This window comes from Gymnoscopelus braueri, assembly GCF_963280865.1.
Source record: "Gymnoscopelus braueri genome assembly, chromosome: 3".
Taxonomy (NCBI): domain Eukaryota; kingdom Metazoa; phylum Chordata; class Actinopteri; order Myctophiformes; family Myctophidae; genus Gymnoscopelus; species Gymnoscopelus braueri.
This window is the reverse complement of record NC_137612.1, coordinates 14,303,661-14,317,067: the sequence shown is the minus strand read 5'-3', so window position 1 is coordinate 14,317,067 and position 13,407 is coordinate 14,303,661. Positions and strand designations below refer to the sequence as shown.

The following is a 13,407-nucleotide window of genomic DNA, read 5'->3' as shown; positions in this document are numbered from 1 at the left end:
ACTAAACAAGACAAAATTAGACAAAAAGAAACGGGCAAAAAAAAAACATTGACACAACATATACATCAGTAAAAAGGGAAAAAAAGACAAAAACAGAAAAAGCAAGATACAGAGGCAATAACCCATGCATGTTCAAGTTTATATTCTTTTTTTAAAATATTTTTAGTTTATATTCTTTACCGCTCTTTTTCTCCTACTAGAACATCAGAGTAACAGATCATTAATTAGGTCAGTCCTTCCTCAAGTGTCTGATAATAAAACAGTACAGAGTTATAAATATAAGTGCTCCCCCTATTTGGTTGTTGACTCTTCCTTATTTATTTCCAATAGCATTCTATACAGAGTTATAAATATAAGTGCTCCCCCTATTTGGTTGTTGACTCTTCCTTATTTATTTCCAATAGCATTCTATACTGTGCTTTTAGTTGGTGCTAAATCGTCATAGCTTACATTATGATCCTCCCCATACACACCCATAGTTTCCATGTATCTCTCCCATTTACACCACAGAGTACTACTCTTACTAAGATTTCCTCTGATTTTATATGTTAACTGCTCCATTACTTTTATTTGTTCCATTAGCTGAGCTACCTCCATTTCTCTACACTAGGGCTTAATTTGTGAAGCTATTTTTTGTTATAAGTTTGAGGGCCGTTAATCTTAATATTTTAATAAAGTACTTGTCTTGGGTTCTGTCTATTCTCTTTGGTATTTTACCCAACAGGATATGTTCGTGACTGATGTTTACATTCATTTTCAGAACCTGTGTGCGTACCAATATTGTCCCAGTACTTTTTCAAGACAGGACAAATACAAAACCAGAAGATATGGCTGTAGTTAGCATGGTTTTCTCCACAGTCTCCAACTTTTTGGTGTTACTGATTTTTAAAATTTAGCTAATTGGACTGGTGTTAGAAAATATCTCATTTATATTCATATTCTTGCCAGAACCGAGATGCTGTTGTATTATGTAAGGATAGGCTTATATCTTTTTTTTTTGTGTTTTGTGACATATATATGAGGTTTCCACCCGAGAGAAACTATACTGTATATGTTTTTTATAATATAGTGTTGTTGTGTTTTCTCTCCACACTGACAGCTGCTCAGAAGATCCTGACCGCCAAGAAGCAAGCGGCTCTCCTGGCCGCCTGTAAGTCACTGCCCAACTCCCCCAGTCACTCTGGAGGCTCCACCCCCGTGTCCGGAGTCTTTCCTGGTCAGGTAACCAATCAATAAATCAATCAATCAATCAATCATCTGTCTGTATGTGTGTCCGTCTGCCCGTCCGTCCATCCTTCGGTCGGAACTCTCTCCCCTATAGTGGCAGACTACTCGCCCCGCCGGTGTGGAACGCTTGCCCGTATTTGCCCCCCCCCCCCCCCCAGAAGCAAAGATTTGAGTTTCAAATGTTCGCTTTAAAAGTATTTATATTCAAAGATTTGCAAAAAATGTCACGATTAAAAAATAATAGCAGATCTACAAGCTCATAGGCTTTTATACTCGGCACCGAGTATAGGCACTCGGTGCCGTGCAATGAGATTGTGGATCTGCTATTTTTGAATAGCCAAAGAAATCTTAAAATGACACAGATGCTTTCCCGGTCTTAATGGGTTAATGGGACCCCCAGTGTGATCTGCATGTAAAGTCGACCTATCAGCTCTCACCTTTTCACTCCTCCCTCTCCTTCTGTCCTCCAGTGTAAGAATTGTCTAAATGGAGTTGTAAGACATGATGGAGAATTCTGCATCCGGATGATGCTGCCTGTGCTGTTTCTTAATAGAGCAATCTACTGTCTCTCTCTCTCTCTCTCTCTCTCTCTCTCTCTCTCTCTCTCTCTCTCTCTCTCTCTCTCTCTCTCTCTCTCTCTCTCTCTCTCACTTTATCTTACTGTACTGTTCCATCACTCCTCTCTCCTCCAGGCCAGTAATGGAGGGCAGAGCAGTGACTACTCCTCCTCCCTGCCCTCCACTCCGGTCATCAGTCACAAGGAGATCTGCAGGACAGCGAGAGGAGGAGGAGGAGGAGGAGGAGGAGGAGGAGGAGGAGGAGGAGGAGGGGACAAGCTACTGGACAGCCCGACCCCCGGGGGTCCCGCTGCCCGCAGTGTTACTACTCGAAGACGCACCTCCAGATTCACAGTATGTTTACTGTTCTTTTAAGTATACAGTATATTACAGTATATACACTGTTCTGTTCTTTGACTTGCTCATCTGTGTCACTTTTTGATTTGAGATTAAAAAAAGCATTATTTTATACTTTGGCTATTCAAAAATAGCAGATATACAAGCTCATAGATCTACGAGCTTGTATATCTGCTTTTTTTTTTTTATCGATAAAATGTGTGCAAATTAATATATTTATATTCTTTTAAAGGGAACATTTTTAACTCAAATCTTTGCTTCTGGGGGGTCCCTGGAACAACATGTTTTGAGATGGGGGTCCGCGGCCAAATACATATAATTTTGGGGGTCCTTGACATGAAATGGTTTGAAAACCACTGATATAGAAACATACGTTTTTCAGAAAACTGTTAGGATTTAGAAGACATTAATAGAATCGGCTTCAGGTCTTAATGGGTTAATATATACTTTATTGAGTCCAAACACGTTAAAACAATAAGATGTGTAGAGCTTTCCGATGCTATAGATCTTTCTCTCAATCTCAGATTAAAATCTGAGGCTGGAAAAAAAAGCCTTGCGTATTTTGGGCCCTGCTTTGGTCGTGGAATGACCTGCAGACCAGACTCAAATTGGCTTTTGTGATTCCTCTAGTGAGTTTTAAAAGGATTGCCATGGGCACACATCCCAGACAGACAGTGTTCCTGTTTTGATGTTTGATGTGCAGCAAATGTTTGTTGCTCTTAGTTTTATATTGGTCACTTTTTAGATTGCATTGTGCTGTTTATTTTCCTTGAGCTTCCTACAGTAGGTAGTGGGTGTGTGTTTTACGGATGTTATATGTCTGTCATAGTTATTGTCCTGTATCTGTTGTTACTGGCAGAGCTGTGTAACATTTATTTGCCTCTTCTCTTGGCCAGTTCACACTCGTAAAAAAATACTTCAGTCTCAAACTTTCTCTCTTGAAAGTTTTGGGGGGGGAAAATACATCAAATAAAGTCAAATAATGGCTTCATGTATTAACTGTGTTGCTCTGTTTTCCTCTGCTTTGTGCCATCAGGGCCGTAGAGGCAGTGACACCAACAGGAGGAGCCTGGACTGTAAGGGTGATCTGGGCAGCGGGCGCTCCATCCCCATGAAGCAGGTACTGTAGGTCCACTCAACTCAACACCTTCCAGAGAACAAGTGCTGTTCTCTGTTTGCTTAAAGGGATATTTCACTTTCAAACATCTTTGGGGTCATTTTAACTTCTACTCAGGCTTTTGTGTTTCACCCCAGTTAGTTTTTAAGTTGCTTGAATCAGTAGGTAAAGAAATACAATGTTTATGTATATATATATATACGATATATAGATATGTGTATATATATATATATATATATATATATATATATATATATATATATATATATATATATATAAAAAGTAATTGAAAAACATGGCCCCTCACACTGTTCTGTTGTTCCTGAAATGTCCACCAGGGTCCGTTGCTGAAGCGCAGTGGAAACTCGCTCAACAAGGAGTGGAAGAAGAAGTACGTAACGCTCTGCAACAACGGTGTGCTGTCCTACTACTCCAGTCTCAATGTAAGTCATAGAGCTGTCCTACTACTCCAGTCTCAATGTAAGTCATAGAGCTGTCCTACTACTCCAGTCTCAATGTAAGTCATAGAGCTGTCCTACTACTCCAGTCTCAATGTAAGTCATAGAGCAAAGGGTTCCTCAAACTTTTCAGGCCGCGATCCCCTAAAGTAATCATAGTTTTAACTGGAGACTCCGGCCCACCCTGACAAGCACTTGTAATTGTAGGAGTTGAGGCGTTACATTTAGTTTGATTTAGGTGATCGAGCCTTTACTGCAGCTGCCCCGGGGCTCTGGAATAGTCTGCCATTTAATATTAGAGCCTCTCAGTCCATAGACATTTTTTAATCATTATTGAAGATTTTCTCTGGCTTTTGAGCACAGCTAATCTGATCCTTGACCACTGACTCTACCTCACTATTTTCTTCTGTGCATTTTTAAATAGTTTTTCAATTGCTGCATGTATTTGTTATATATCCTATTGTGTGATTGTTGTTTTCTCCTGCTGTGTTGTATAGCACATTGGTTGGCTTCGGTCATTTGAAATGTGATCTATAAATAAAACATTTTTGAGTGGAGTTGACTCGGTTCCACAGATAAATGTTGTGAAAATAGCCGAACTAAAAGCTCACAACACCTCGCAACGCGAGGCGTTGTGAATATAGAATAGTAATGTGATAGTGAACATTTAGTAGATCTGGTTTCATACTGTAGTTCCCTGGCCATATAATTATTAACTTTGGTCTTGTTTTTTTCATTAATTGACATAATCTGCTTGCTTTAATAGTTCACGTTGGTTTATGTGCTAAAAGTGTGCTTTTGAGTGCTGCTGTTTTGCCATAACAATAATGACAGTGAATGTGAGAGGATAAGTCCCGGAGCGTAGGAGGAGCAACAGATAAATATGATGGATGATATTTGCTTTTATATCATGGCCAGGTACAGTAGCTATAAAACCCAAGGTTCCTTCCAAAGTTCCGCATCATTTTAACTGCCATGAGACCTTATAGCAGATTTAAACCACATCTTAAAACACGCTTTTATAGGCTAGGCTGTTACTATCCTGTCTTTTTTGTGTTTTTATACTTTTATTCATTCACTTTATTGAACAATTTCTATCCTTTGATGCTGTGAATCGCTTTTTAAAAGGTGCTATACCTATATTCCATTCCATTTAGTTTTAGTCATATGAAACGTTTTGCTGTTATTCTAGTTTCAGTCGACAAAATATCATAAGATTTTAGTCGACTAAATCTACAGTTGATTTAGTCGACTAAAATGTATTGTGGCGGTGCCTTGATGGCGTCGTAATGGCTGATTTTACATTTGGTTGCATGCTGAAAATAGCCGATCTACAAGCTCACAACGCGTCACAACGCGTCGCGCTTGTAGATCTGCTATGATCAACATGCACACCCTAGCACAACCAAACATGGAAAATGTATGCAAATCTTTGAATATATATATATGTTTTAAAGCGAACATTTTTTGCTCCGATCTGTGCTTCTGGGGGGTCCCTGGAACAACATATTTTGAGATGGGGGTCCAAATACATTTTGGGGGTCCTTGACATGGAAAGGTTGGAGCACCACTGATATAGCAACATACTGTTAGGATTTAGAAAACATTCTTAGATAATGTATTTGGCCGCCGACCCCCATCTCAAAATGTTTTGAGATGGGCCAGAAGCAAAGATTTGAGTTACAAATGTTCCAAAAATATATATTCAAAGATTTGCACAAATTGGCTATTAAAAAATACAAGCTTTGAGCTTGTATATCTGCTATTTTTTAATAGCCAAAGAAATCTTAAAATGACACAGATGCGTTCCCGGATTGAATGGGTTAAGGATGTGGACAGGGGGCTGAAGACTGGTGGTTGTTTATAATAACTTATAAATCATTGTTCCTTGGCTACACACAGGACTACATGCAGAACGCCCCCGGGAAGGAGATGGACCTGCTGAGAGTGACGGTCAAAGTGCCGGGGAAACGCCCCCCTCGTGCGGTGGCAGCGTGCGGCCCTCATCCTGCCGGGCTCAACGGCCTGGTCAAAGACCACGCCCACGGAGCCGAGGGAACCAGCCCAGGTCAATAAGCACTGTCCACTATATACACTGTCTGTCTTTAACATCCAACACTAAGGGCCCGTACACACTGCAGGAGATTGGGTCCGAGATTGCTGTCGCCGACATTTTTTGGCGCTCGCCGACAAAACCTCCCGATCTGACGCAGATCGGCCTTTGATCTGCGAGATAATGCTCGCTCTGTGTGAAAGGTTCCGCGAGACGATGTGGCCGCGATTATCCGCTCTGCGACGGATTTCCGACCGTTTTCAGATAACTACCATGTTAGATATTCAGCTCTGTCCCAGACAGGAGATCGGACAGTATCATACATTATGAAAGGGTCTGCGAGGAGATCCACGCTACAGCCAATGAGAGCACATTACAGCCACCGTGGCCAGGGGAGCGTCGCTGGATCTGACCACAACAAACAGTCCCTACCGCAATATTACCGTCCAGTCCTGTATTAAGTTAACATTATAAAACAAAATGAGAGAGTGAGCGAGCCTGGTGGTGGGCTGTTTATTTTAGAGGAATTGTACAGAGAGAGAGAGAGAGAGAGAGACAGACAGACAGAGAGTGAGAGCAAGAGCGAGCTCTGTGTGTGTGTGTGTGTGTGTGTGTGTGTGTGTGAGTGTGCAGCATGTGCACGCTGTTATGAACAGCGTTGCCAGATGTTGCGAGAGAAATAAGCAACCAGGTCTATGAAAACAAGCCCAAGAAAAGGCCACTTGAGCACTTTAAACCTATTTACAAATACATTGGATATTTGAAAATAGCCGATCTACAAGCTCACAACGCGTCGCAGCTATTTTCAAATAAAAATCTTGAGAAAATTGTGGAATATTTTCCAAATCCACACAAATCTTGTATGGGGGTCAGTGATGGCACAACATATTTACAGAAGGGGGGTCTGCGGACAAATACATATTATGTGTTGTTTAAACCACTGGTTTAAACAACATTAGGAAACAAGGCCAAATAAGCAACTACACAAATAAGCCCAAAAAATGCACCCCGCAACAACCAATATTTACAAGCAACTCTACAGAAAAACAAGCCCAAAGTCGCTTATAATAAGCGGACATGGCAACGCTGTCACTGACGGCTTCTGCGCACTTGACTGCGAGAGAGGGAGAGAGAGAGAGAGAAAGAGCGAGAGAGGGGGGAGAGGGAGAGAGGCATATCACGGGATACGTCGATTAAAATGAATTGGAATAAACTCAAATGTATGTATTGGGTCTGACTCTGGAGATAGCATTCTAGTGAACTATCCTACAGTGTGTCAGCCCTTGTCGGGGATCAATCCTGTTGTGAAGACCACAACGATATTATGACAGCCGATTTCAAGAAATAAACTCCTGCAGTGTGTAATGCTTAACGATCAGATAACCCCCCGACCACTTTAAGGTCGGGCAGTCTGTACCTGCCTTTAGGAGAGCATGACCTTAGGCCTGTCACAATTATTACGTATTAATCGTCTAATCGCAATTATTTGAGATAATGGCAATTATTTTTGCATTTCCAAAAATAGTGACAATGTGAGAGAGACTGTGGCCGGAGGCATTATCTTACCAGGTTGTCCATCTCTCTGTCCATAATGTCCGTAAGTCAATTCATCCATTCGTATGTTTGTACAGTAGCCTACATCCGTACGTCCATCAATACAGCATGCAGTGGTGGACAAAGTACTCATATGTTTTACTTAAGTAAAAGTATCAATACTGCAATGTAGAAGTACTCTGCTACAAGTAAAAGTCTGGAATAAAAAATTTACTTGAGTAAAAGTACAAAAGTATTGGTATCAAAATGTACTTAAAGTACCAAAAGTAAACATACTAAATGTTTGAAAATAGCAGATCTACAAGCTCACAACGCGTCACGATGCGACGCGTTGTGAGCGTGTAGATCGGCTATTTTCAAATAGCCTAGGTATAAAATAGGGCTGAAGTCGTTCATGTATGTTTTATAATGTAATAATTTATATCTACAAAGTAACTAGTAACTAAAGTTTTCAAATAATTGTAGTGGAGTAAAAGTACAATATTTGCCTCTGAGATGTAGTGGAGTAGAAGTAAAAGTATGGACAATTGGAAATACTCCAGTAAAGTAAAAGTACCTCAGAATTGTACTTAAGTACAGTACTTGAGTAAATGTACTTAGTTACTTTACACCACTGACAGCATATCTGTACTTTTGTCCATCAGTCAGTCCGTCCGTCAGTCCTTCCATTTGTTCTTTCGTTCGTATGTAACATTATCTACATCCGTCCATCTGTACCAACCGTGTGAATGCAATATCTCAGGACTGCTTTGAGGGAATTAAATGACACTTGACACAAAATGTCCACTTGGACTCATCAAGGTCACACCCATATTAGTAGTAGGTGGTCAAAGGTCAGGGTCAATGTGACCTCACAAAACTATTAAAATTAAATCCCTCCGAAGGCGACAGACACAGAGATGTAAACGGCAATTGGTGGGCGGACGCATAAAACCGCAATGCTGTCTACATAAATATTAATATGATATTTTCTGTCTGTATTATATGAGGTGCCACAGTTTGTATCAGACTGAGAACATTTTCCACTGTACTATATCTGATTATGTTCCTAGTGCTAATAGAGGTCTCTGAGTGTAATGGACTAAATTAAATGTTCACGCTTGTCCCTATGACTCTTAAGATGTTGATTAGCATATTCATGCTATCGTCTAACAGTCCTTGGGAGTTGATAGTGCCAGTAGACTACTTACTGCAAGTGGAGGAAACCCACTGGGTTCTTAAGGGCCAAGGTGTGCAGCGATCAGTGTCCCTCTATAGTCTGTAACAACGCCCCAAGTGTTGTACAAGTGTATTTTCATGTGGACTTAAAGCTGCGATCTGGAACTTATTTTAATGAGTAAAAGGTTATTTTAGTCAATATTTATAGTAGAGTATGTTAACACATTTACCGCCGGGCCCGTAGTTCTACGGGCCGTTAAATCCAACGGTTAAGCGCCGAGCCCGTAGTCCTACGGGCTGCGGTCTTTTCGCGCATGCGCGGTCCGGGTGCACTTTCGGAATTTTTTTGATCCACTTCCGTTTCCGGTTTGATGACAGGAAATAGAATTATTAGGGATCCGGTTTCGACGATCACGCCCGCTCCCATTCTACAGACGAAACTGAAACTCAATTCTCTTCCTGTAGTTTTTTCTCCTCGCATTTCACTGTTTAACGTAATCCGCTCTAACTCAAACATGGATGCCCCGTTTGACACGCGATCTTCACTGGGAGATACAGGGAGATCTCGCGGATGTAAACAGACCGTTCACGGCTCAATCTTAAGGATTTTAACAAGATCTATGGCGACATGAAAAAAACAACAAAAACACCTTGGCACTGGTGAGTACATTATGAGATTAACCTCTGGCGGTGGATGTGTTAAAGCTGCACTATGTAACTTTCCTCTTGAACCCGGTTTCCTGTGCAAGTGCTGACATTTACCATTGAGCTAAAAGAGCCTGCCTGCTTGCAGGGGAGACATTTTATCTTGACCATTAGGTCAAAATTTGTCTAGGCGAGACATGACCTTTGACACGATATAAATGTCTCAATAGAAGAGCAGGGAGACAAAATTTAAGCTCATAATAGCCCGATATCTCCCATTGCCAGGCGTGGATTTGGCCTCTTGGAAGAATGGTAGAAATGTGGAACTGTGTTCAAATCCCTTGTAGAACATAACAGATACAGATTTGCAGCATTTAATTTTAATGTATTTTTTTGTGTTTGTCCCCGTGTCACCAGACTCCGCCTTTGAGGGCGTGTCCAGCTCTTCGTCCACTAAAGACACGGGCTGCTCCGTCTCTCCAACAACGTACAGGAAGAAGCACCGAAGAAAGAAGAGTTTTAACCAGAAGGGAGACGCGACCATTGATGGTACAGTTCATCTATGACTATGACTGTATATTTTAGGGGAGATAAATACTCTTTTATTCATCATATCATGGTAAAGGTAGCACCTAATAATGTGTGATGAATTTGTATGTGGTGCTATAAAGTATTGTTTTGAATATAATACAACTAGAAGGGCGCAGATTACATTAACCTTGAACCCTAGCATCCCTATTCTGCGGAGAACTTTAGCCAAAAATAGCAGATCTACAAGTAGCCCTAGAATGTCAGTGATCTTACATACATTTCATGTATTCCAAATACACAGCCATAGATCGGTCCTATCCTCGCCCGGTTAGCAGACTGATCTGGGTGCCGCTTTAAATGTGTCGCGCTTGCGTGTGTACTCACCCAATAATTAATTCCTGCGACTTGTCCTCTAGTTTCATATCCATTTGAAAGTTCTGGCAGAAAACGTGTGTTTAGTAAAATATCTCCACTTTTCCACGAGCTGCACACGGACAACATTCTGTCCAGGCGAGGGGCCAGAAATGAGTGCAGGACTGAACATATCTAAACTTCCTTTGGGAAGCACAAATGTATGGGGCACACCATTTGGCAGGTGGTGTGATTAATTACCCCCACACCACATCACAACGTACCTGTCAATTGAGTGCCCCATACGTTTGTGCTTCCCAACATCTATGTTCACAAAGGAAGTTTCCATAATGTTCAGTCCAGCAGTCATTTCAGGTCCGGCCCTGTCGCCGACAGAGAATCAGAGAGTCGTCCGTGTGCAGCTCGTAGAAAAGCGGAGATATTTTACTAAACACATGTTTTCTGCCAGAACTTTCAAATGGATATGAAACTAGAGGACAATATCTGACTCCAAGTCTTAGGAATTCATTATTGGGTGAGTTACACACACAGTGCAGAGAAGATTTATGCCGCAGAGATCAGTCTGCTAACCGGGCGGGGATAGGACCGATCTACGGCTGTGTATTTGGAATACATGAAATGTATGTAAGATCACAGACATTCTAGGGCTAATCTACAAGCAGCACCTCACGCTGCAAGGCGTTGTGAGACTATCTTAGGAAACTATGAAAATTGGGCATTTTCTGTCAGAAATACTTACAGTATACAGAGAAAGGTTATAGCTTGGTATAAACTTTTGAAACACTTGACAGTAGTATTTCAATGTTTTGCATTCTCTTGGTATAAACCCCCCCCTCTCTCTCTCTCTCTCTCTCTCTCTCTCTCTCTTTCCCTGTCTCTCTGCCCCTCTCTCTCTACCCCCCCTCTCTCTCTCTCTTTCCCTGTCTCTCTACCCCTCTCTCTACCCCCCTCTCTCTTTCTCTCTCTCTCTCTCTTTGCTCTTGAACCCCCGTAGCAAAGCGTAAAATGTGGACGCTAAAAAGCTTCGGTAGCTTAAGAAACGTAAACAAGACAGGTAATAAAACAAACATGACAGGTAATGCTGAGCTGTCAGCCGACGTCATTCAAACTAAACCCACCGACCATGATGTGCAAACCGTCAATACTGTATATATATGTCTGTCTGCCTGCCTTGCTGTTTTGTTGTGCTTACCTGTGGTTGTGGACGCAGTCACGCAGCACATTACATTGTACAGTATATGCCACTGTTCATAATGAGGTACGGTATTGTTGCAGCATGTACATTTATGGTAAACCATATTGTCTCTGTTTGGGTGGAAACCTCAGAAGTCCAAAAAACACAAAGGCCAACCGTCCTTGGTTCTGGTTTCTGAATGCGTGAGGGGGCCGTGTTTTTACAAATATCTTTTTCTTTTCTTTTTAAAAATAATTTGAGAAAATGAAAAAAGATTTAATACAATAAAAGAATAGAATAAAATAAAATGAATGAAAGAAATAATCGAAAAAACATCATGGCCCCCTCATGTATTAGGAGGGCATTATGAGTCACCAAAACCAAGGACGGGTGTTTTCAATGAATCTATCATGGTTAAAATGGACACATAGGAAGGCACTAAAAAATAAGAGGATAGGAAGTTAGTTTTATTCTATAAAAATGCCAAAATGTTCGACCGGTTACGGTCTTCATCAGGGCGAGAACTATAGATCTGCTACTGTTGATGCTTTTGTGTGACGAAGTAGGGTGTTAATTTACGAAAAAAAACACAAACAATTAAAATATGGAGGTTTCTGCCCAACAGCAACAATATTTATCTCCATGAAGTGAATGATTTTCACCTCCATTCATGCGATCTCATGCATCTTCATTTTGTTACTTTTATTGTGTATAGCATGTTTGTTTTCAGCAACACCTTGCATCGTGTTCGGTTACAGTTAGGTTTCACTCCCTCTCATCCTGGTGCCCAGGAGTCACTCCTTCTCATCCTGGTGCCCAGGAGGCTGTCAGGGGCTTAAATGGACAGGTTCAGAGGACACTGTCAATAATGGGAAACTTTGCCTGAACCTAAATCCCATTTTTGGGATGTGAGAAGATCATATGATGTAGTGTGGCAAAAACATGTCTTAATACTTTTTTATTTTATATTTAGAGTAGCCAATAGTTTTGACTCTCTTTTTCTCCCCAATGTAGTTGCTATGCCAATTAATTCCTCCTCACACACATTTCTGTGTTGTCACTGCTGTCATATCCTACTGACTCACCTGCCAGTGAGGAGCCCCCACCGGGAGGACATAGTGCTTTCGTCCTACTCCTCCCGCCCAACACTCCCTGCTCACAGGTGCCCCCCCCCCCCCAGCCCATAGGAATACATGCAGTGACAAATATCACTCTCCCCGTCCGGCTTCCCTCTCCTGAACACGGGGCCGATTGTGTTAGCATAGACACCCGACAAAGCCGGATGCGTGCACGGTGGATTCGAACCCACAACCTCCATGGTGGTGGGCAGGGACTTTACCACTGCGCCACCCGAGCGCTACAGTCTTAACACTTTCTACCTGCCATCCCTATTTTGGGCATGTCATTATAGACGAAAATAGTCAAAAGTTGTCATAGTGTCCCAAAAAATGAATTGCTACTGTAAAATAGCCAATCTGGAAGCTTTTGAGCTTCTGCTATTTTTGCCAAACAACACCATTGTACCACAACAACTTATGAAATAGGGTGATCAAGTACACAGTACTGCTTGGAGACCTATGCCTTTTTAACAAAGCGTTTTCTAAATTTTTTTTTTTTTTGTCTTTGCCCTTTTTTTTCCTTCTTTTTTTTATCTAGTTTTAATTTGACCTTTTAGTTTAGCCTAATGCTGTTTTATGCCATGCTTTTAAACCCTGTAGCACTCTGATATTCACAAGAATGTAAAGTGCTCTATAAATAAAATGCATTATCATCATTATTATTATTATCCACCACTACCTGACATAATTATTCACTCTGACAAGAAACACAGAAAACACACTGACTGAGCTTTCGTCTGTTTGGTTCTTATTTAACCGTCGATGTACCCGTGATAAAATAGTCTGTCCATATTTCTTTTCTCTGTCAGACGAGGATAACTTTGACTTCCTAGTGGTGTCCAGCACGGGTCAGACGTGGCACTTTGAGGCCCTGAGCGTGGAGGAGAGGGACTCCTGGGTCCAGGCCATCGAGAGCGAGATCCTGGCCAGCCTGCAGCTGTGTGAGAGCAACAAGAACAAGGCAAGAGAAACTAACCACCACCAACACTAATATGTATCGTTGCTGTCGGCCTAGCTTTTTGTGTTTTTTTTGGGGTAAATTAACGCCCTACTTGATCATACTACAGCAGGGGTGATGCAACTTTG

The 13,407-nt window shown here is 41.4% G+C and overlaps 1 protein-coding gene across 1 annotated transcript in view; it reads left to right on the top strand.

Annotated features, from left to right (window-relative positions):
• The window catches only part of LOC308081822 (arf-GAP with GTPase, ANK repeat and PH domain-containing protein 1-like), a gene marked incomplete at both ends in the record, with an annotated part of 94,164 nt that overhangs the window by 63,520 nt on the left and 17,237 nt on the right, over positions 1 to 13,407 (top strand). Inside the window, 8 exons of the mRNA XM_080423445.1 lie at positions 1,100 to 1,221; positions 1,920 to 2,003; positions 3,178 to 3,261; positions 3,597 to 3,701; positions 5,619 to 5,784; positions 9,544 to 9,675; positions 11,024 to 11,083; positions 13,131 to 13,282. Of these exons, the coding sequence (XP_080279571.1) occupies positions 1,100 to 1,221; positions 1,920 to 2,003; positions 3,178 to 3,261; positions 3,597 to 3,701; positions 5,619 to 5,784; positions 9,544 to 9,675; positions 11,024 to 11,083; positions 13,131 to 13,282 (905 nt within the window). The remainder of the gene's footprint in view (positions 1 to 1,099; positions 1,222 to 1,919; positions 2,004 to 3,177; positions 3,262 to 3,596; positions 3,702 to 5,618; positions 5,785 to 9,543; positions 9,676 to 11,023; positions 11,084 to 13,130; positions 13,283 to 13,407) is intronic.